The following is a 23523-nucleotide window of genomic DNA, read 5'->3' on the forward strand; positions in this document are numbered from 1 at the left end:
TGTAGATAATCTTTTTACTCTTTTGGTGGAGTCTTTCAATGAGCATAGGTGTTTGATTTTTAGGAGCTCCCAGTTATCTAGTTTTTCTTCTGCATTCTTTATAATGTTTTGTATACTGTTTATGGCATGTATTAGGGCTCCTAACGTTGTTCCTATTTTTTCTTCCACGATCTTTATCGTTTTAGGTTTTATATTTAGGTCTTTAATCCATTTTGAGCTCATTTTTTTTGCATGGAGTGAGGTATGGCTCTTGTGTCATTTTTTTGCAGATGGATATCCAGTTATGCCAGCACCATTTGTTAAAAAGACTGTCTTTTCCCCATTTAACTGTTTTGGGGCATTTGTAAAATATCAACTGCTCCTATGTGGATGGATTTATGTCTGGATTCTCAATTCCGTTCCATTGGTCTATGTATCTGTTGTTGTATGAGTACGAGGCTGTTGCGACTACTGTGGCGGTATAAAAGGTTCTAAAATCAGGTAGAGTGAGGCCTCCCACTTTGTTCTTCTTTTTTAGTAATACTTTACTTATCCGGGGTCTCTTTCCCTTCCATATGAAGTTGGTCGTTTGTTTCTCCATGTCATTAAAGAGTGCCGTTGGAATTTGGATCTGAATTGCATTAAATGTATAGATCGATTTTGGTAGAATAGACATTTTTATAATGCTAAGTCTTCCTATCCATGAGCATGGTATGTTTTTCCACTTATGTAGGTCTCTTGGTTTCTTGGAGAAGCGTTATGTAGTTTTCTTTGTATAAGTCTTTTACATCTCTGGTAAGATTTATTCCTAAGTATTTTATCTTCTTAGGGGCTACTATAAATGGCATAGATTTGGTGATTTCCTCTTCGATGTTCTTTTTGTTGGTGTAGAGGAATCCAACCGATTTTTGTATGTTTGTCTTGTGTCCTGATACTCTGCTGAACTCTTCTATTAGTTTCAGTAGTTTTCTGGAGGATTCCTTAGGGTTTTCTGTGCATAAGATCGTGTCATCTGCAAATAGAGACACTTTTACTTCTTCCTTGCCAATCTGGATGCCCTTTATTTCTTTATCTAGCCTTATTGCTCTGGCTAGGACTTCCAGCACAATGTTGAATAAGAGTGGTGGTAAAGGGCATCCTTGTCAGGCTCTCTCCATTTAGGGTGATGTTGGCTATTGGCTTTGTATAAATGCCCTTTATTATGTTGAGGAATTTTTCTTTTATTCGTATTTTGCTGAGAGTTTTTATCATAAATGAGTGTTGAACTTTGTCAGATGCCTTTTCTGCATCAATTGATAAAATCATATGATTCTTGTCTTTTGTTTTATTTATATGGTGGGTTACATTAATTGTTTTTCTAATGTTGAACCATCCCTGCATACCTGGTATGAATCCCACTTGGTCATGGTGAATTATTTTTTTGATATGTTGTTGAATTCTATTGGCTAGAATTTTGTTGAGGATTTTTGCATCTACGTTCATGAGGGATATAGGTCTATAATTTTCTTTTCTTTTGGTGTATTTACCTGGTTTTGGAATCAGGGATATGGTGGCTTCATAGAATGAATTTGGTAGTATTCCATCCTTTTCTATGCTCTGAAATACCTTTAGTAGTAGTGGTATTAACTTTTCTCTGAAAGTTTGGTAGAACTCTGCAGTGAAGCCATCCGGATCAGGGCTTTTTTTTGTTGGGAGTTTTTTTTTATTACCTTTTCAATCTCTTCTTTTGTTATGGGTCTATTTAGTTGTTCTACCTCTGTTTGTGTTAGTTTTGGTAGGTAGTGTGTTTCTAGGAATTCATCCATTTCTTCTAGGTTTTCAAATTTGTTTGAGTATAGTTTTTCATAGCAATCTGATATGATTCTTTTTATTTCACTTGGGTCTGTTGTAATATCGCCCATCTCATTTCTTATCTGGGTTATTTGCTTCCTCTCCTGTTTTTCTTTTGTCTGTTTGGCCAATTGTTTATCAATTTTGTTGAGTTTTTCAAAAAACCAGCTTTTGGTCTTGTTAATTCTTTCAATTGTTTTTCTGTTTTCTATTTCATTTTGTTCAGCTCTAATTTTTATTATTTTTCTTCTGCTGCCTGTGGGTTACTTTTGTTGCTCTCTTTCTATTTGTTCAAGTTGTAGGGATAATTCTTTGATTTTGGCCCTTTCTTCTTTTTGGATGTGTGCATTTATTTATATAAATTGGCCTCAACACTGCTTTTGCTGTGTCCCAAAGGTTCTGATAGGAAGTGTTTTCATTTTCATTGGATTCTCTGAATTTCTTTATTCCATCCTTAATGTCTTCTATAATCCAGTCTTTTCTGAGCAGGGTATTGTTCAGTTTCCAGGTGTTTGATTTCTTTTCCCTGTATTTTCTGTTATTGATTTCCACTTTTATGGCCTTATGATCAGAGAAGATGCTTTGTAATATTTCAGTGTTTTGGATTCTGCTAAGGCTTGCTTTATGACCTAATATGTGGTCTATTCTAGAGAATGTTCCATGTGCACTAGAAAAGAAATTATAGTTGGTTGCTCTTGGGTGAAGTGTTATGTACATGTCTATGAGGTCAAGTTGGCTGATTGCGGCATTTAGATCTTCCGTGTCTTTACTGAGCTTCTTTCTGGATGTCGTATCCTTCACCGAAAGTGGTGTGTTGAAGTCTCCTACTATTATTGTGGAGCTGTCTATCTCACTTTTCAATGCTGATATAGTTTGTTTTATGTATCTTGCAGCCCTGTCATTGAGTGCATAAATATTTAATATGGTTATATCTTCTTGGTGTATTGTCCCTTTAATCATTATATAGTGTCCTTCCTTATCCTTTATGATGGATTTAATTTGAAAGTCTATTTTGTCAGAAATTAATATTGCCACTCCTGCTCTTTTTTGATTGTTGTTTGCTTGATATATTTTTTTCCATCCTTTGAGTTTTAGTTTGTTTGTGTCTCTAAGTCTAAGGTTCTAAGGTGTGTCTCTTGTAGGCAGCATATAGAGGGATCTTGTTTTTTAATCCATTCTGCCACTCCCTGTCTCTTTATTGGTGCATTTAGTCCATTTACATTCAGGGTAATTATGAATAGGTATGAGTTTAGTGCTATCATTTTGATGTCTTTTTTTGTGTGTTGACAGCTTCTTTTTCCCACTTGGTTTTATGTGCTGAGTAGATTTTCTTTATATATTGGCCTTTCCTCATATTTATTGATGTTGATTTTGTTTCTGCTGAGTCTGTATTTTTCCCTCGTATTTTATTTTGATGAGTAGGATAGTTTGTCTCCTTTGTGATTACCTTATTATTTACCCTTATTTTTCTAAATTTATAACTTTGTTTTTCTTTGTATCGCCATATCTTCCTCTCCATATGGAAGGTGTATGAGTAGATTTCTTAGTCTCTCTTTATTATTTTAATGCTGTCTTCTTTTATATAATAACATCACCGTTACCCTGTGTTGGTTTTTTTTTTCTTTTAATCTTGCTTTTTTTTTTTTTTAATTTTCTTGTCTGGGTCAACTTCTGGTTGCTCTGCCCAGTGTTCTAGTTTTGGGTTGATACCTGATATTATTGATTTTCTAACCAAAGAACTCCTTTTAGTATTTCTTGTAGTTTTGGTTTGGTTTTTATAAATTCCCTCAAGTTGTGTTTATCTGGAAATATCTTAATTTCACCTTCATATTTAAGAGACAGTTTTGATGGATATATGATTCTTGGCAGGCAATTTTTTTCCTTCAATTTTTTAAAAATGTCATCCCATTGCCTTCTTGCCTGCGTGGTTTCTGCCAAGTAGTCCGAGCTTATTCTTATTGGCTCTCCTTTGTAGGTGACTTTTCTTTTATCCCTCGCTGCTCTTATAATTGTCTCCTTATCTTTGGTTTTGGCAAGCTTGATTATAATATGTCTCGGTGACTTTCTTTTAAGATCTACCTTATGTGGAGTTTGATGAGCATCTTGGATAGATATCTTCTCATCTTTCACAGTATCAGCGAAGTTTTCTGCCAACAAATCCTCAACAATTTTCTCTGTATTTTCTGTTATCCCTCCCTGTTCTGGTAATCCCATCACTTTGTTATTTCTCTGGATAGAGTCCCACATGATTCTTAAGGTTTCTTCATTTTTTAAAATTCTTTTATCTGATTTTTCTTCAAATATATTAGTGCCAAGGGATTTATCTTCGAGTTCAGAAATTCTAGCTTCTGCTTGCTCATTTCTGCTCCTCTGACTTTCTATTGAGTTATCTAATTCTGTAATTTTATTGTTAATCTTCTGAATTTCTAATTGCTGTCTGTCTATGGATTTTTCCAGCTTATTAGACTTTTCATTATGTTCCTGAATAATCTTTGAGAGTTTTTCAGTTGCTTTATCTGTGTGTTCCTTGCCTCATCCTGTGTATTGCCTCATTTCCTTCCTGATGTCTTGAAGGGTTCTGTATATTAAACTTTTGTATTCTGCATCTGGTAATTCTAGGAATGCACTTTCATCTAAAAGATCCCTGGATTCTTTGTTTTGAGAGCCTGTTGAGGTGATCATGGCCTGTTTCTGTATGTGACTTGATATTGACTGTTGTCTCCAAGCCATCTATAAGTTATTGAATTAGTTTATGCTTGCTTACTGTGTCGTAGCTGCTTGCTTTGTTTTGTTTCGGTATACCCCTATGGGTTGCTTGAGTGAGCTAGCTTGATTATTTTCACCTTTGGAGCTCTGGTGTCCTGTCCCCAGTGGGCTAGAGCTGTTATCAGGTGTATTAGTCTAGGAGTCCATTCAGTTTTCTTTTATGAATTCAGCTCAGGTTTTTTTCCAGGTAGCTGATATCAAGTGTGTGGTACAGGCTCTGTCCTACAGTCTTAGAGGGGCAGGGGTGATTGGCGTATATACCTGTATCTGATTGCCGCAGGGGTCATGCTCTGAACAAGGCAGGGGGCTGAGAACCGACCCCCAAGTGTCTCTGAGGAAAACATGTCTCTGTTCCCTAGAGCATGCTGGTGGGTGGGCTCTGCAGAGGGACCATGGGCACCCAAAGATTTTGTTGTAAGGACTGGGAGATACCAGTTATCCCTGGGCCACTGTTGCAGGTGGCTGGGCGACCCGAGTGGAGCCACCAGTCCTTAGGTCCCTGTTGTGGGTAGGTGAGGACCTTGTTTAATAGGCAAAGCAATGTCAAACATCAAACACCCACCTCTCCACTGCACCGCTGAAATGGTTGGAGTTTGCCAACAAGGGCCTATTCTCCTGAAATAGGCCCGCACAGGTCCATGCAGAAGGGAAAGGTGCTCAAGGTCCACGGATGGTTTATGCCTGGACAAGAGCCACTTCTGTCCTGAGCTCCCCCAGTTAATGGAGCTAGCAAATTATCTTTTCCCCCTAGTTGGAAATTTTTCCCTCCCCAAGACCAGGAGGATGGCTCCAGGTGCTCACCAGGGTCTATCTCAGGCCCAGGGATTCAGCCGCTGAAGCTGGCTTGGGGGTGGGGGGGGTGCAGTAAAATTTACGCAAATACTTAGCTTTTGCCGAGAGCACACTTCTTCTCAGGCTCCAGAGGTGTGAGTGGGCTGTGTGGCTGGTGCTTCTGCCTGAGGAAACTGCGGCCGAACGCTAGGACCACCGCCCCTGCTGCCGCCGTCGCTGCCACTCCGGGAATGGTGCCTGAGGGCTCCCGGCGATTCAGGTCCGGCAACTCCTCTCCACTTCTGAACGGCCTCTTCCTTCCCCTGCCCCTCAGTTCGTTGTCTAAGCTTGCCTTTGATACTCAGGGCTCCAGGTTGTCACAAATATACTCGTTTCACTTGTTTTTTCGGGTCTTTGTTGTAAAGAGGGCTCAACGGAAGCGTCTGTCTATTCTGCCATCTTGGCTCTGCCTCTCTTGGTGACTTTCTTTTAAGATCTACCTTATGTGGAGTTCAATGAGCTTCTTGGATAGGTATCTTCTCATCTTTCATGATATCAGTGAAGTTTTCTGCCAACAAATCTTCAGCAATTTTCTGTTATCCTTCCCTGTTCTGCTACTCCAGTCACTCATAGGTTATTTCTCTTGATAGAGTCCCACGTGATTCTTAAGGTTTCTTCATTTTTTAAAATTCTTTTATCTGATTTTTCTTCAAATATATTACTGCCAAGTGATTTATCTTCAAGTTCAGAAATTCTGCCTTCCACTTGGCTCATTTCTGCTCCTCTAACTTTCTATTGAGTTGTCTACTTCTGTAATTTTATTGTTAATCGTCTGAATTTCTGATTGCTGTCTGTCTATGGATTTTTCCAGCTTGTTAAATTTTTCATTATGTTCCTGAATAATCTTTTTAATTTTTTTAAATTGCTTTATCTGTGTGTTCCTTGGCTTGTGCTGCATATTGCCTCATTTCATTCCTGATGTCTTGAAGGGCTTTGTATACTAATCTTTTGTATTCTGCCTCTGCTCATTCCAGGAATGCACTTTCATCTAGAAGATCCCTTGATTCTTTGTTTTGAGAGCTTGTTGAGGTGATCATGAAGACCCATATTTTAACAGTTCATTCTGGAAACCTGCCCAAGCTAGATAAAATGCTCATCAACCTGTAGTGTTTATAACCTAATTTTATTTATTTATTTATTTAAATCAAGACACTTTCATGCCTCCAGACATCTGGCATCTTCCCTATTTTGTGGGATGTGTCACTTTGCCTTAGCTGGGGTTCAGGGACCTGGGAATGCTCACTTCTTGAGAAAGGCAGGAGGCTCTTGTTTCCTGAGGGAGGGAGGTGATAAGAATGTGGGCAGTGAACCTACTGGCTGCAAAGTGTTTCTATTTAAGACCACTTGTTGGGTTGTTGAACAAACTAAACCCGCAGATCTTGTCAGGGTACATGCTCAATTGTTGTGAACACTGATTAATGTCTAACAGTTTGGGAACTTAAACTGTCACATGTATTGTAGTGGAGTCAAGCCTGTTATCATAATAACACTTGTTCATATCACTCATACTTTGCTATGCTCTTCTGAGTGGGAGAGAAACTGGGTCAGGTTACAGGGGTGTCCAGGGAATAATTGCACGTGACCTGCAGCCTGTCTCATCCGTGTGTATCCCTAAGGTGCCCCTTACACAGTCCAGCTACTGACTTGCCTTCTTGTGAAATGCCTTAGCAAATGTCATGTAAAATAAAAAACAAGAACCAAAAAACGAAGACCAACCCAAATAACCAACCTACCCCAATATCTGCAGTGTTTCTACTTTAGTTTGCTGTACGTAGTTTTGGGTTTTCCAAATGTCTGCTAATGTCCTTGAGGATGCAAGTATGGTGGTAATAATAATAATAAGAAGAAGAAGAAGAAGAAGTAGTAAATTGCTGGACTAAATCTACACTAATAAATGAATTTGTCATTTTTAAAAATTTTTTTCATGGAGACACGCATGGACGTGTTCGGCTAAGAAATGAAACAAACAAAAACCTAGGTGTCGTCTAGCTCTTCCAGCTCGCGGCAGCCACGTGTGTTTCAGAGCAGAACTGTGCTCCACAGTGTTCTCAGTGGCTGTGATCTTTCACAAGTAAGTAGACCACCATCAGCAGGCCTTTCTTCTGGGTCACCTTGGAGTGGATTAGAACTGCTAATCTCTCAGTTAGTATCCAAATGCTTAACCATTTCTACCACCCAGGGATTCCTGTATATGAATTTGAATTAAAGCGTAAGTTGTCATTTATGTTCTAAATATGAAGGTTAGTAAAATATGGTGGAGAATTGGGAATTTTGAAGAGTGGGGAAGAATTAAATTTTGTTTATCTGCAAGTGAATTATGCGTGGGTTTGTGTGTATCGGGGGGGGCACTCCTAACTAAATAGTTACTGGGCCCAGATGGTGCACATTGTCACGGCAGATAATGGGGAATGCAAAAGTGTGACTGTCCAGGTGGTAATGGGGTCCTGCTCGGCCTGTATTAGAGACCGTAGTGCCAGGTGAACTTGTCAGTGTCGTTTTTATTACAAGTGGTAGAAGGAAAGGCAAAGAATGTTAGGCAGTTTTTTCAGTTGTTTGTGCCATGTGGCCATGTCACCTGGAGAGAAGCACTGTGTAGAGATAAAATGAATGGGAAGGTCGTAAGGGACCTGTGGCCTTGGGACCCTCTGGACAGGTTCCCGGTGGAAATCACTAGGGTCAATGTTAGATTTTATTTCATTTGTTTTATTAATGCCATTGAAAAAGGAGCACCCATCATCCTAATGAACTTTACAGAAAATGCAGAATTGGGAAATATTTTTAATGTCAGTGAGGACTAACCCAGAAACCCAGTGCCATCGAGTCTGTACCGACTCATAGCGACCCTATAGGACAGAGTAGAACTGCCCCATAGAGTTCCCAAGGAGCGCCTGGTGGAATTTCGACCCGTTGGTTAGCAGCCATAGCACTTAACCACTACGCCACCAGGGTTTCTATACTGAGGACTAGAACATAATAAAAATGAATCCAGAGAGGTGAGAAATATAGGCAGGAAATAAGAAAATGAGATTCAGTTTGGAAAATGGCGGAGCAGTATGTCTGGGGAAAACAAATCTCAAATGGTCTTCAGTAGTCAGCGGGAGGCAGGGAGACCCTCTGGGGCAGGACATGGAGGATCACGGAGGTGGGTTAGCCGTGCGCCTGGGATGTGAAGCAGCAGCAGCAGCAGCAGCTGGTGTCATTTCCGTCCACGTCATCACGGCCTGGTGTCCCTGAGAAGGAAGGCGATGGTGTCTTGTGACCTTCCCCAGCTGGCCCGTGATGGGTCCAGCACAGTCAGTTACAGGAACCTCGTTTTCAGAAAGACTGACTCAGACTGGAGGAGGGTGGTGCAGATACTGGGGAAATGAGCGGCAGCCTGAAGAGACACGAGGATCAGCTCAGTCAGGGAGGCTGTGCTCGGGAAGTGAAGCCGTCGCCTCAGGAGAGAGTATCCAGGACAGTGTTCAGCAATGCTAAAAAAAAAAAAAAAAAAATCGCTATTGAGTCACTTCCAGCTCATAGTGACCCCGTGTGTGTGTCAGAGTAAGACTATGCTCCATAGGGTTTTCAGTGGCTGGTTTTCGGAAGCAGATTGCCAGGGCTTTCCTCCAGAGCACCTTTGGTTGGGGCTGAACCTCCATCCTTTTGGTTAGCAGCCGAGTGCATTAACCGTTGTACCACCCAGGGACTTCTGGCTGAATTCATTTGTCCCTTCTCTCAGTGGTCATGTTATCGAGGACCTGCTGTATGTCAACCCTATGCTGGAAACTTGGGAACACGCGGAATAAGTCTAAGGGGTGGCAGCGACACGGACAAATGGAACGTCACAGTGTAGGTGCGGTAGTGAAGGCATGCACAGGGCCGAGCCCCTTAAGGGCTGAGGGGAAGGTGAGTTTGGAGCTGACGCTGGTGGTTTGTACTGGGGTGGGGGTCAGGGCAGGGAACAGGAGGGAGAGCAGCTCTGGTGGACAGGACAAAGTGACAAAGGCGTGGGGAGTACCATGTGTGGGGAGAGCCGCAGACGGGCCAGGATTGTTGGAGTATGAGCGGGTGGGCGGGCTTATAGGTATGTAGAGGGGCCAGCAGGGCAGCTCCCACAGAGGCTTATGCTGAGTGTTAAGGAGCTTAGACTTTGTTTTGTTGGCCAGTATTCTCAACCATGCCTGTCATCACCCAGGGCCAAGCAGACAGCCACTTGTTGGTTTGGCTTGCTGTGGTGGCTTGAGTATTACTTATGGTGCTGGAGGCTATGCCACTGGCGTTTCACATACCACCAGGGTCACCCATGGTGGGCAGGTCTCAGCGGAGCTTCCAGACTAAGACTAAGACAGACTAGGAAGAAAGGCCAAAATTAGCCAATAAGAACCTTGTGGATCACAGCAGTGTTGTCCGGTATAGTGCTAGAAGGTGAGCCCCTGGGTTGGAAGACACTCTAAATACACAGTGGCCACAAAAATGGTCTCAAAGACACCAATGTTCGTGAAGATGGCAAAGGACCAGGTAGTGTTTCGGTCAGTTGTATACGGGGTCACCATGAGTTGGAGTCAACTCAGTGCCAACTAACAACAACAACAATAGTTAAAATGCAGACCCCTAAGCATCTACCCTGGAGATTCTGGTTTATTAGGTCTGGGAAGGGAATGCGAATATTTAACGTGCTGTATCGGTGCTTTTATTATCAGGCACTTTTGGCTGTCCCTGCTTTGGGCCATGGAAAGCTTGTGAAACATTTAAAGTCTTTTGATGTGTCCCTCTGTTGGCTACTTGGGGGCTGGGTTTAGGGGGACCAGACTAGAGGGTGAGAAGGCGGAGTCTTTTGTAGCTGCCCAGACATGAGGCAATGAAGGGCTGAATTTGGCAATAGGAATGGAGAGATATTAAGAGGTCAGATGAGAAGTATTTAATAACTGAAGATGTGGGAGAGGGAGAGAGCTTTGGTATGATAACTAGAGGTCTAACTCTGCAAGTATGAGTGGGGTGGTACCAGCAACTAAAACAGACTCAAGAGGTGGAGCTAGTCCAGGGGGAAGTGAGAATGAAAAGGCTGGGGTGTTTCCATGGAGAGGTCCAGGAGGTACATGGACGTGTGGTCTGAAGCTCCAGTCTGACCTGGCTGATGAGAACTGATTTCTGAGTCAGGCAGGTGAACTCATGGGGCCGGGTGAGCTCTCCCAGTATCCCAGCTGCCATCTACACTCCCTCACCCCTTCACCATGGCGTCCAGCCTCTTATTTGTGTTTGGTTTCCTGCCCTCTTCTGTAATTTCTCTACCTCTGTTTGTTGCCTCTGTTCTCCTCAAGCTTTGGGAGTGTCCCCATTCTTCTTAGGGAGCCCTTGTGGCTGAATGGTTAAGTGTTTGGCTGCTAACCAAAAGACTGGTGATTCAAACCCACCAGCTGCTCTTGAGGAGAAAAGACCTGGTAACCTGCTCCCATAAAGATTACAGCCTGGGAAACCCTATGGAAGGTCTAAAAACAACAACAACAAAAAAAAACTGCAATGGAAGGTCTACTCTCTCATATTAGGGTCGCTATGAGTTGGAAGCAATTAGACAGCACATAACAACTACAACCATTATTCTTGAACTCCCTTCACCCCCAGGCTTGTCCTCCAAGGGCACCAGTCTGACCAATCCCCCCAGAAAAAGCACACCTGCAGAGCTGCTAAACACACGAATGGCCCAGGTGGATATAGGAAGGCTGGAGAGCACCTGAGCCTGGCTGCTGCTTCAGGTGCCAACAGGGAGTTTCCAAGGTGAGGCTGAAGGTCAAGGACAGACCCCTGAGCAATCCTGGGTGCCCACATCCTTACCATCCCATGCAGCACCTGAGCTTTGGGACAGGCCAGTTTGGAGGAGTCAGACTGGGGGTATCACATTGGCCTCTCCCCATCAGGGACCCTGAGGCCCCACTATTTACAAGAGTGGTGTTGTCACTCATTTCAGGCTTCTATTCTTTGGTGTGCAACAGCTTCAATGTGCAAAACCTCATAAAAACCTCAAAGGCTTTTTGGCCCAATTCTGCAACCTAGAGACTCAGAAGTAGTTTAATATTCTGAGCCAAAATTAATCTCCATACTTTTAGGTGGAGATGTCTTCATCAGCAGTGAAAATACTAATAATAGAAGCAATTTGCAAAGACTGTCTCCTGCAGTTTAATCGGTATTTCACTCTAACCCCAAATAGCATAGTTCAGCAAGCCAAGTTGTTATTCGATTTAAGATTATGTAAGCTTTAGACATAGGGAGAGGAAAATGCAAGTGGAAAGACTGTCTGCTACCCTAAAAGTGTTTTGGGGCAAAGATTAAATTATATATCATCTGTTTAACCCCAAAATGTTACAGGCAATTTAATAATTGAGTCTGAAGCTACTACCACGGGGAACTGATGCTTCAAGTTTCAGTGGAAGAAATTAACTAAATAATTCCTTTTTCTCTGGAGACATGGAGCAGATAATTAGGAATGAGATTTACTAAACATTTAGTTCTACTGCTTAATTAAGCAAGCACACATCATGATGTTTAAAGTGTCAACAGGTCCCGCCACTGGAAGAGAACAAATTGACAACTGGAGTGTAATTTAAATACCGCTCGTAAACAGTTCTTCATTGTACCTGCCCTCACTCCGACTGCCGTGGTCTTGGAAGAATTTAAGAGATTAAAAACTCAGACTCAACAAATATGTGTCAGTTCCTGGCTTTTGAGCCTGCCAAGCACAGGGCTTTGCCCAAAGAGAGGGAAGAGTGGAGAGGTTGATCCCTGCCCTCTCGAGGCCCACAGCCTCTTGCTGTAAAGGAGACATATGTAGACATGGGTAAAGACTCAACAGACGTTACATGGCAGGGGTGGTGTTAGCTTGCATCTCCCTTATCAGCATGTACCCCTTCTCCCACGTCAACAGTGCCCGCTACCATGACCCTTTCACACTTTCTCTTTATTAGATATCTGGGTAACATCTGACGGAGCACTATGGTTCAGCATGGCCCCGGACTCATGGCAACCCCACCCAGAATGGAACAAAACGCTGCCCGGTCCTGCGCCATCGCTGTCTCAATGATTGGTTGTGGATCAGACCGTTGCGATCCACAGGGTTTTCACTGGCTGATTTTTAGAAGTAGTTTGCCAGGCCTTTCTTCTTAGCCTGTTTTAGTCTGAAAACTCCACTGAAACTTGTTTGGCATCATAGCAACATGCAGGCTTCCGCTAACAGACAGGTGGTGGCTGTGCACGGGGTGCACTGGCCGGGAGTGGCACCTAGTCTCCCGCATGGAAGGCGAGAATTCTACCACTGAACCGTAGTGCTCCCTCAGGTGTTATCTAGATGTCTAATTTTTTTAATAAAGAGAGAGTGTGAAAGGGTCGTAGTGGCGGCCACTGCTGATGTGGGAGAAGGGGTACATACTGATAAGGAAGAGACAAGGGTGCGTTCTTGGGGGGATGGAGGAAGGTCACGTGGAGGAGGCAGGACTCCAATTCTGCTGCAGGCTGGGCACAGGTGTGGAGGAGAGGAACACAGTGCAGGTGGTTGCACACTTGCAGTTGGTGGAGGTGAGGGCTGGAAGTGATGAGAGGAAAGCTTGAAGAGGTGAGCCGGCCAGGCACCTTGACACCAGGGACCCTGCACCCTCAGACCGGATACAGTGCGCAGCACACAGAGGGAACTCAGGAAAAATGGGTGCGTGATCCAAGCTCTTCCATAAAGGGCCTGGTTAAAATGGTAACAGAGTGGAGGGTGGTAGTGAGCAGACGCCTAGGCCCATCCTGGAGTTGTATTTGGACAGGGCTGGCTATCCAGCCCTACGTTTCAATATTTCCTAACCGCTATTTTGGGACACAAACATGGCCTTTGTATTAGCTGGTTCCAGAATGTGAACTTCTTTTCCAACAGCCTTGTGTTAATGGGAAGTCTATTTAATATATTTTTCTTGCTACTTTTATTTGTTTGCTTTGTTTTCTAGAATTTGTCTTCAAATGCAAAGGGAAAGAGTAGCTTAAAATAGGCAAAGCTGGAGCTTTTCTGTTTCTCATCAGCTGTTCCTTGCAGGCCACTCAGAGGTCGCATTCACATATGTGGCTTTGTTGGAGTCCCAAAAGAGAGTGCCTTTGGCCTGCATCTCGGAGGAAGGGGGGAAAGGAAGCAACAGGCGAGCTGCTGAGAGCAAACAACAAACAGCCTCTGTGTCTCTGGGGTTATAGTTCTCTCACTTGAGAGCACGGATCCAGCTATAATTAGTGGATATACATCTACATTTTAATGATTTTATTCCCCTTGGGAAACCATGCCATCATTGACTAAGAAGGGTCAGTGTGAACCGAGTATATTAATTTTTGAATTTGGAGCAAATGTGTTGACTATCTTTATTTTATTTAAAGGTATTTTTTTGTTTGCACTTCATATCACTGACCTCTTCAGTCTCCTTAGGTTTTTCTCCCCCACTGATCTGTGCAAAATGCTGCCTGAGGCAGGGTGGTGTCTGCCCTCCATCTTTCTACACCCCCTAGGTGGAAATCCTGAAGGCGCTCATGCTGGGAACTAGGGCCTGAAGTTTCTGCTCCTCTCCTTTCAACTTGAGAGACCTTAAGAATTACCTTCTGCTTAAGGTCCTGGGACCTCCTGTTTCCATTCTGTAGGAAACTCAGAACTCAGAGGCCATAACGTACATCATTACGGACCCCAGGTGTGCAGTTCCAGGGCCCAGAACCTGATACTAAATTCCCCTTGGGAGGCCTTAACCCACCAATATGATATCGCATGCATTCCATTCATTAATTCATTCATTCAAAATAGTGATGAGGTGTGCTGTGTGCCAAGGAGTTCCAGGGAGTGAAATCGTGGGCAAGTCCCAGGCCTCAGGGAGCTCCCTTCAGCTGGGGCAGGTGGATAAGGACAGAGATGAAGCAGGAGAACAGTGTGTTCAGAAGTGATGCACTTTAAGGCTGCACATCAGACCAGGGGAGGGAGGGCATGAAATAGGATGTGGTGGCTGGGGGAGTCCTCTCAGGAAGGTGGCTCACATTCTGTCCAGGTTCCAAGTTTGGTGGTTGACCACTCAGGGACAACATCAGTCCTTTTGATCCTGCATTGTAGACAGTTCTCATCTTTTGAAAATAACTTTGTCCCCAAAGATGTGTTTTTTACATCATATTTTGCTGCACGGAGGCTCACTGTTTAAAGGTGCCCTTTGGGATCCTTTGGCAACAATGCTTTGTGATTGGCTTACTCCTTATGCTTTGTTTTTACTCTTGTTTTCCCTGGATGAGATGGAAGAGGCATTTGGTTTAGTTTTGAGTTCTGGGCTCTCCCAGGGCTGGAAGGGAGAACGCGGCCCAGAGACTGGCTTCTCCTGACTTGAATCTCTTTGGGCTCCAGGAGTGTCCAAGGCAGGTCTTCTCCGAGTGTGGTCTTGGAGGCTCCTACCTCAGAATTTCCTGCAAGGTGCGATTCCTGACCGTGCAGACTCCCAGGCCCTCCCCAGATTTCTGGAACCAGAGGAAACGCCTTGAGCCAGGGGCACTGCCTGGGAACCTGCATCTTAGTAAGAGTCCCAGATGATTCTCTTGCACACGTAAGATTTAAACATCTCAGTCTTTGGGCTCTAAAACCAGGATTTGTGGACTCGGGGAGAGTGTTTTAGCCCAGTGTAACCTGCAGTAGAAGCAGAAAGGAGAAGGCTTATCTCCCAAACCTGGGGCCTTTTTCCTGCCTTCTTACCACTACTCACTGTTGCCTTCTCATCTTCTCTGTAAACCAGGATCCGCTCTGCCTTTCTCTCCATCAGAACCTGCATTCAGGAGGCCTTTTTGTGTCAGAAATGTGTACCTTACTTCTGGTGTAACCTGTAGTTGCAATTTGTTGTTGTTAGCCACCGTTCAGTTGGCCCCCAACTCATGGCAATCTCATGCCTCTCATGCCCAGTGGAACAAAATGCTGCCTGGTCTGTGCCATCCCCATTTTTAGTTGTGGATTAGACCACTGTGATCCATAGAGTTTTCACTGGCAGATTTTCAGAAGTAGATTGCTAGGTCTTTCTTCTTAGTCCATCTTAGTCTGGAAGCTCTAATGAAACCTGTTCAGCATCATAACATGCAAGCCTCCACTGGCAGACAGGTATTGATTGTCTGGGAATGAAACTCAGTCTCCCTCATGGAAGATGATGAGGACTGCTGTCCTCAGTTGCCATTTGAGCTTCTTTAATTATGAGGTCTTTGTTAAAGGATTTGGGGGTGCTGGTGAGTGGCTGGGAAATAATTCTGTGAGGAAGGGAGCCTTCTCCAAGCTTGTCCTGTGAAAGTCTTGGCTTAGTCCTTCAACACAAGTCCTGCTCCAGAAAAAGGACATCAGCATCCTTGGAAAACAGAGACCACACAGGGGACCAGAGGCCCCGTGGTGCTCAGAGGGCTTGTCACCAGGCCTTGGTGTGAACTCTTGGGGGCATCTGCCATGGCCCGTGAAACGCTCCCCCTCCCCCACCCCAGGACACCATGGGGCCTTTCTTTCCAGTCAGGAATCAAGGCTATCAGTTTTCACACCTCTCTGAGTAATGGTTTTCCCACAGGTCCGATCAAAGGGGACTGGCACTGAGGTTTGTTGTGTTCATTCTTTCCAGGCGGCTTCCTCTAGAGGCGAGGCTGGTAGGATCAGTTTTTCTCGGGTACCTCAGGGTTGCATTCTTCCAGACTGTTTGATCCTCCATCAATTTCACCCACTTTTTCCCAGTGGGGCACTGGTGTAGGGGATCGCCTACCTTCCCCTTCCTAGATTTCACCTGATTTTGCTCTCCTGGGGGACCCCAGGAGTGGCGACTGCTCCGTCATCTGGGCCACCAACAGTCAGGTAGGCTCTGCCCCCTGGGCGCAGGGGCTGAGGAGGTGGCACAGCAGTGATCAGTCAGCCCTGAGCTTCTGAGTGGTCTTACCTCCTCTTCTCTACCGTGAACCCTGAACCAGCTGATAAACGGCATATGATCAAACAAAAATCCAAATATCTACTTTATTTCTGAGAAAGCTGTGTTTAGAGAGGTAGTTTGGCCCTGAGGCCCAATTAGCCTTCCCCCTGCTTCTCTGATCAACTGTACTAGCTCCCCGTCACAGGGCCAGCAGGGGACTAGAGGCCCTGCACCCCAGGAGTCAGAGATGGCCCTGACAGAAGAAGGATGGATGAGGAGAGTGCACATGTGGCCTTAGGCGGGACTCTCTGAAAAGCAGAACTGGCAGTGCTCCCAGTAGCTGGGTGGCAGACCCTTCCCAAGGGGCCACACAGCACCCACCCCCCACACCAGGTGGTTGCAGGCAGCCAGTCTACATGAGCATGTGGCAAAAGCAGAAGCCATCTTGAATAGGGGCCTTACCTCATTCCCCCACCCAGAGGGGAGCAGCGTGTGGAACACACACCTGGATCCGGGACTTCTCTTTGCCCCCCAGGAATGGGGGTGGTGGGCGGAGGTGAGAGCGGAGGGAGAGCAAGGCACTGTGACTCCGGTCATGCTCCTTTCTTGGAGGGGATGAGAAGTCCCACCCCTCACCCATGGACACCCAAATGCAGAGGAGTGGAGACCCCACCTACCATCATGACCTTATAAGACAACCCATTGGTTAAAAGGCTGACTGAACCCCTACGTTTGAGGGATTTGGCTGAGAACTCCCCCAGCCATAGGTGTCAGAGCAAGGACTTTCAGCTCTCCTGAGCTGAGGTGTAGGAGGAACCAGCAATCTGGACACGGAAGACTGCTTGTTGCCTTCTTCCCTATTATCTGTGAGTCCGGGTGGACCACAAAGTGACACAAATACTGGTGGAAGCGTATAGGGTTATTGACTCTTGTTTAAATGGCCACAGCCTTCTGATCACAAAACTCATGGGAAACCATCACAAATTCTCTTCAGTTAAGAACTTGTTTTCTGTCAGAAAGTCTTTGACCAACGTAAGTAACCTGTGGCTGAGAAATCTGCCACCCTTCCCTGGGTGGTTGATGGATTTCATCTTCCATCCTGTCCACCACTCAGTGACATCTTCCGTTCAGTGTCTACAGGTTGATCCTGGAAAAGCCGTAACAGGTGTGTGGAGCCGCAGTGGAGGGAAGTGCATTCATAAAGTCAGGAGACTCACTGGTTCACTAAAAAGCCCTTGTGTTGGCCTGGCCACGTGGGACTGTGTTGTTTTCTCATGGCCTGTGGACTAAGTCAGACGTGTGGTTTGACACTGTATCAAACTCAGTTTGAGATAGGGCAGGATTAGCAGCTGAAACAAGGTAGTTATGGAGAAACCTTGGGAAAATTCCTGACGCTCTGGCAGAGTCTACGTAAAGATTATTCTTTTTTACAGGAACAGAAAAGATTATGACCAGTGTTGCTAAACATCCCATGCAAACAAAGTTGCTGCACTTTCCGATAAAATATCCACATCTCTGCACCGGGGACAATGAGCAGCATACACTAATCACCTGCTCATTGTTGTTAGTTACCACCGAGTTGGCTCTGGCTCACAGCGACCTCAGGTATAATGAAACTAAACATTGTCTGGTCCTGCGCCATCTTTATCATCATTGCTTAGAGCCCCTTTAGTTTAGACTCCCAGTTTGCTTGCTTTTTCAATGCGTATGTCTCCATGTGTAGATCTGAGAGACACTTGCTGCCTTTGTTCCAAGTAATGCAAAGGGAGTTATAATTGGATTAAATTAAGACCCCACAATTTCCATCCCTGCAAGACCCCTGAAAAAAGTGATCTGAAGGCACTCTGCCTTTGCTACAAGGGCAGCAACATGGGTAGCTGTGAAGATCTGGCCACAAGGACAGGGCACCCATTCTTGTTCACCATTTGGACAAGGGAAGATTCACACTCTGAGACAGAGGGCTGACAACACAGGAACATTCTAGGCACTGAAATTACAACAGTGTGTAAAGTAGACAAAACTCACTGCTCTTAGGAAGCTACCATCCTCGTAAGTAAGAATAGCTCACTAGGTCTTGGGCACTGTTCTAAGCATCTCATACGTATTAACTCATTGAATCCTTCCACATACATTCCCTGTGAGTTGTTGTTATTAGTTGCTGTCGAGTCGATGCCAGCTCATGGTGACCCCAAGTGTGCAGAGTAGAACTGCACTCCATAGGGCTTTCAAGGCTGTAACCTTTTGTAAGCAGATCACCAGGCCTTACCTCCAAGGCACCTCTGGGCACATTTGAACCACCAGCCTTTTGGTTAGTAGTCCAGCACTTAACCATTTGTGCCTCCCAGGGACTCCTACTCTGTGAGTAGGCACTTATTATCACCACTGTTTTGCAAACGGGGAAGCTTGCCCAGACTCATTTGGCCTCCAAGTGGCAGGCTAGTGTATCCACCCAGGCAATGTGTATCAGTGAATCTCAAACTTTAAAGTGCATACAAGTTACCCAGAGGATCTGTCAAAAAGCTGATTCTGTTTTAGTAGATTGGAATGGGGCCTGAGATTCCACTGTTCTGACAAGCTCCCAGGTGTCACTCATGTTGCTGGTCCATAGAACGTGCACACGCACACACAGACACACTCAAAACCCGTTACTGTCTAGTCGATTCCAACTCATAGTGACCCTATAGGACAGAGTAGAACTGCCCCATAGGGCTTCCAAGGCTGTAATCTTTACAGAAGCAGACTGGCACATGTTTTTGCTGAGGAGCAGCTGGTGGGTTCAAGCCGCCAATCTTTCACTTAGCAGCTGAGCACTTAACCACTGTGCTACCAGGGCTTTGTTTTTTTCTTTCCCATATATGTAGAGAGAGGAGGGGGTAAGGGAGGGGAGGGTAGGCCAATTGTTGGAGACATTTAATTCTTTAAGAAATTCAGTCATACTTAAGCAGTTGTGGGAAGCTACACAGAAGGTATAAAGTGGCAACTAAAATATTTAGGAGGGAAATAGAGCTTTTGGAAATTTTTACAGTGCTAGGGAGATGAAAATTGAGAAGACTGGCAAATACCCCCAGGCTTTCCATTGGTGATAACCTTAAGAGTAAGGGCAAATCAAAAATCGATAAGACCATACAAAAATTGGAATCGAGCCTCTAAGCAGTTAAAACCCTGATTGGATTAAGGTGATCTTCCCCTATTCTAAAACTTCCTACAATAAAACTGAAATTTTATCCAGAGCCTCCCAGTTTTTTATACCCAGTGTCTGGCATTCAATTACAAAATATCAATATAGTAAGGGAGTGAAACCAAATGAAACCAATATAATAAAAACAAACCTATGGGTGATGCTGTTACAAAAGTTATCAGACTTGAACATTAAAATAATATGATTAATATGGTCAAGAAACTATATGATAAACTGGAGACATTAGAGAATTAGAATCTATAAAAATTATTAAATTGATAATCTAGAACTCATAAGTACAATAAATTAGATTAAGAATATAATAGATATCTTTAACAATAGGTTAGACACAGATGAAGAGAATATTGGTGATCTGGAAGACAGGTCAATAGAAAATATTCACTGTATCCTGGAGAGACAAAAGGATGGAAAATTCATAAATGAAATACATGACAGTAATAATACAGGTGTTTGTGGTGGGATAAAAAATAGAGTTAAGTTCCAGGCCATCTTTGCCATGTTTCTTGCCTCTCATCTTGATTCAGTTCCTCATTATATGACCCGCATTTAGTTTCCTTTTCTGTTTTAACTACCATTGGCTTTTTATTCAGGTCCTAGATTCTCTTGTCTTGGATTGTCCAGTATGCTAGCTACTGAACACATGTGTCTATTTACATTTAAATTAATTAAAATTATTATTTCAGTTCCTTAGTTACACTAGCCACATTTCAAGTGCTCAGTTTGGGGCTAATGGCTACCATATTGGAAAGTTGAGATTTAAAACATTTCTATCATCACGGGTAGTTCTATCAGATTTGACATTTTACTTTGTTATTCAGGTCAGGTTTTATGTTTTTTGTTTGTTTGTTTAACTTATGATTATGTTTCTACTCTGCACAAAAACCTTTCCATGCTTCCAAACTTCTTAGTGTGATGTTCAAGGTTTAGCTTTTCTGTGTCTCCCTGCCTGTTGAAAGCAGGCACTGTAAATTCAGTGATCAGCCACTGACTGAGAGAAGACAAAGTAATCTCAGGATCAGATGCTGACTGCTACGTGTGACCGTCTTGCATGAAGAACAGCTCTCAGAGCACTGACCCTGCCTGAGTCGTTGGATGACCCTAGGCTCCTCTGTCTAGGAATACTGGGGCAAGTGCACTAAACTTCAGAAATACTCCCATTAAACTGGTAAAATAAATGATGTTTTGGTTCCTGGAATTCCCACTGAGGAATCTTTATCGGAATAGGAAGCAACTGGGGCTTTTATTGACAATTGGCTGAGTCTTGGCTTTGCCATTTACTGACTTTCAAACACGGACAACTAACTTCACCTGTCCTCTGCTCAGTTTCTCATCTGTTAGTGGATGTCATACCTTGCCCTACGTAAGAGTTGTGACAAGTAAATGTGGTTTTACAGATGTGAAAATTACTTTACAGATTGAAAAGCATCTTATGCCATATGGCATTTTGGATTGCATTGTGGGCCAGGTCTGTGAGCTTCTGTACTTTATGTCATGCTGTTTCGTTTTTGTCTTGCAGTGATTTCCTTCAAAACTTCCGAAGATTCACCCTTTGAGAAAAAGAAAGAGGCCTGGGCGTTTTTTGAAGGTAAAGCTTGTGTATATATATTTTTTAGTATAAGACACAGTCTCACTTTTAGATAAAAGGAAAGGAATGGAATAAAAAGAAAGGACCTTCATGTCTTAGTTTTACCATAATGTCAAGTAGTTTTCTTGACCTAAATTAACTCTAGACTAAAATGGAAATTTTGGTTGGTGTACGCCCGCAGATGTTTTTAGTATATGTTTTTTTGCTCTAGATCCCTATTCCTATTTGATGTTAGGGAGATCTTTAAGTGATACATGGTGTAAACAGTTAACGTGCTCCGCTGTGACTGAAAGGTTGGAGGTTGTAGTTCACCCAGAGACACCTTGAAAGAAAGGTCTGGTGGCCTACTTCTGAAAAATCAGCCATTGAAACCCTATGGGACATAGCTCAGCTCTGATTCCTACGGGGTCGCCATGAGTCAGAATCAACTCAGCAGCAATTGGTTGATGCAGGTGATATGAAAAATACGTGTGACTATATTTTATCTGAAGTTTTTTTTTTAACGGAATTTGGGGTTTTAGAAGCAGTTTGAAATCCTTAAGCAAGTGCTTCTCAAGCGTGGATGTGTGTTAAAATCACCTCATGAACTTTAAAATTAGCTCTGATGCCTGGATCGTTTCTGGAGATTCTGGTTTAGTCGGTATGTGTTTAAAGCTTCTCAGAAAGGCAGAGGGGGACAGGAGACGGGAAATCCAGGATGGAAAGGAGGAGTGTGCTGTCACGTTATAGGGAGAGCAACCAGGGTCACATAACAATGTGTGTATAAATTTTTGTATGGGAAACTGACTTGAACTGTAAACTTTCACTTAAAGCACAATTAAAAAAAAAAAAAAAACTTCTCAGACTGAGGACCACTGCCTTAGCACAGTGGCTGTCACAGTGGGTCCCAGACCAGCAGCATCAACATCACCTGGGAACTTGTTATAAATGCATGTTGTTAGACCCTGGCCCTCCTTACTGAATCAGAAACTCTGAGGGTAGTCCCACTAATCCATGTTTTAACAAGACCTCTAGGTGATTCTGATGCACACTTCTCAGGTTTGAGACTTAGAGAGCTGATTCTCAACCAGGGGTGATTTTGCACCCCCCACCCAGGAGACATTTGCCAATGTCTGGAGTCAATTTTGGTTGCCACAACTGTGGGGGTGTTACTGGCATCTAATGGGTAGAGTACAAGGATGCTGCTAAACATCTTGTAAAACACAGAACAGATTCTATAACAAAGACTTATCTGGCCCCAAATGCCAAGAGTGCCTAGGTTAAGAAACTCTGTCTTAGAACACAACAGAGAGTCCCTGATGGAGCAGGAGAAACGTATGGTGCAGAACTCAACCCACCTCAAGTTTACATAAAAAGACCAGACTTAATGGTCTGATTGAGACTAGAGGAACCCCAGAAGATATGGTCGCCAGACTCTCTGTTAACCCAGAACTAAAACCATTCCCGAAGCCAACTCTTCAGACAAGATTAGACTGGACTATAAAATATAAAATAATACTCGTGAAGAGTGTGCTTCTTAGCTCAAGTAGATAAAAAAAAAAAAAACTCTTTTTTTTTGTTTTACCTGAGACTAAATGGGCAGCTCCTGTCTGGAGGAGAGATGAGAAGGCAGAAAGAGACAAGAGCTGGTTGAATGGACACGGGAAACCTGGGCTGGAAAGGGGGAGTGTGCTGTCACATTATAGGGATTGCAACTAGGGTCACATAACAATATGTGTATAAATTTGTGTATGAGAAATTGAGCTGTGAACTTTCACTTAAAGCACAATTAAAAAAAAAAAAAAAAAGACCCTGTCTTAGAATAAGGCAAGTTCACAGACATTACACAAAGCATCAGAGAGTTTCTGCCATAAGCAGAGAAAGAATGTACTCCTTTGTGAGTTCTCAGGCAGAGTTATTGATCAGTAAAGACCGATTAATGTTAAAAGGTCATCAGGAAATTGTAAAGGATTATATCTTGTGAAGGCATGGAATTTGTGGATGAATGATGACCTTGCTAAAAAGATTTAAAGAGCTGGTGTTCCTTGGGAGCTTGCCATCTCCCTTGGTTAACCCAGCAGGGTGTGGTGGAAGGAGAGCTGGACCAAAAGGAGAACACTGGGATTCAGCTCGGCTCTCCTGCTTACTAGGCATCATGTAGTGGCTGGTGGAGGGAGAGATGGACTTAGAGGGAGAACACTTTAATGCAAACCCAACTCTTCCAATAACTAGAAGACTGAGGGACTTCCTCCCTTAGATAAATTGAACTGTAGTTGTGAACAAAGTTTGCAGATCATAAGGTGCCACACATATAGGCTGTTGCAGTTTGCTGTATGGTTTTCTAGTCATAAATATTTCGTTTCTCAGTTTGCACTTCATTCCAACAAAGACCCTTTGTATTCCCTGGCTGTTCTTCTTCGTATTCTCTGATGGCCTCTTTCTCCTAGGAAAATACTCTCCAGTCCTTCCCT

At 43.7% G+C, this 23523-nt stretch overlaps 1 protein-coding gene across 1 annotated transcript in view; it reads left to right on the plus strand.

The window, feature by feature from the left end:
* Positions 1 to 23523, plus strand: part of VSTM4 (V-set and transmembrane domain containing 4) — a 145622-nt gene that overhangs the window by 22738 nt on the left and 99361 nt on the right. The window contains exon 3 of the mRNA XM_023547175.2: positions 21005 to 21073. Coding sequence (XP_023402943.2) covers positions 21005 to 21073 — 69 coding nt within the window. The remainder of the gene's footprint in view (positions 1 to 21004; positions 21074 to 23523) is intronic.

Source organism: Loxodonta africana, chromosome 16, assembly GCF_030014295.1.
Source record: "Loxodonta africana isolate mLoxAfr1 chromosome 16, mLoxAfr1.hap2, whole genome shotgun sequence".
NCBI classification, from domain to species: Eukaryota; Metazoa; Chordata; class Mammalia; order Proboscidea; family Elephantidae; genus Loxodonta; species Loxodonta africana.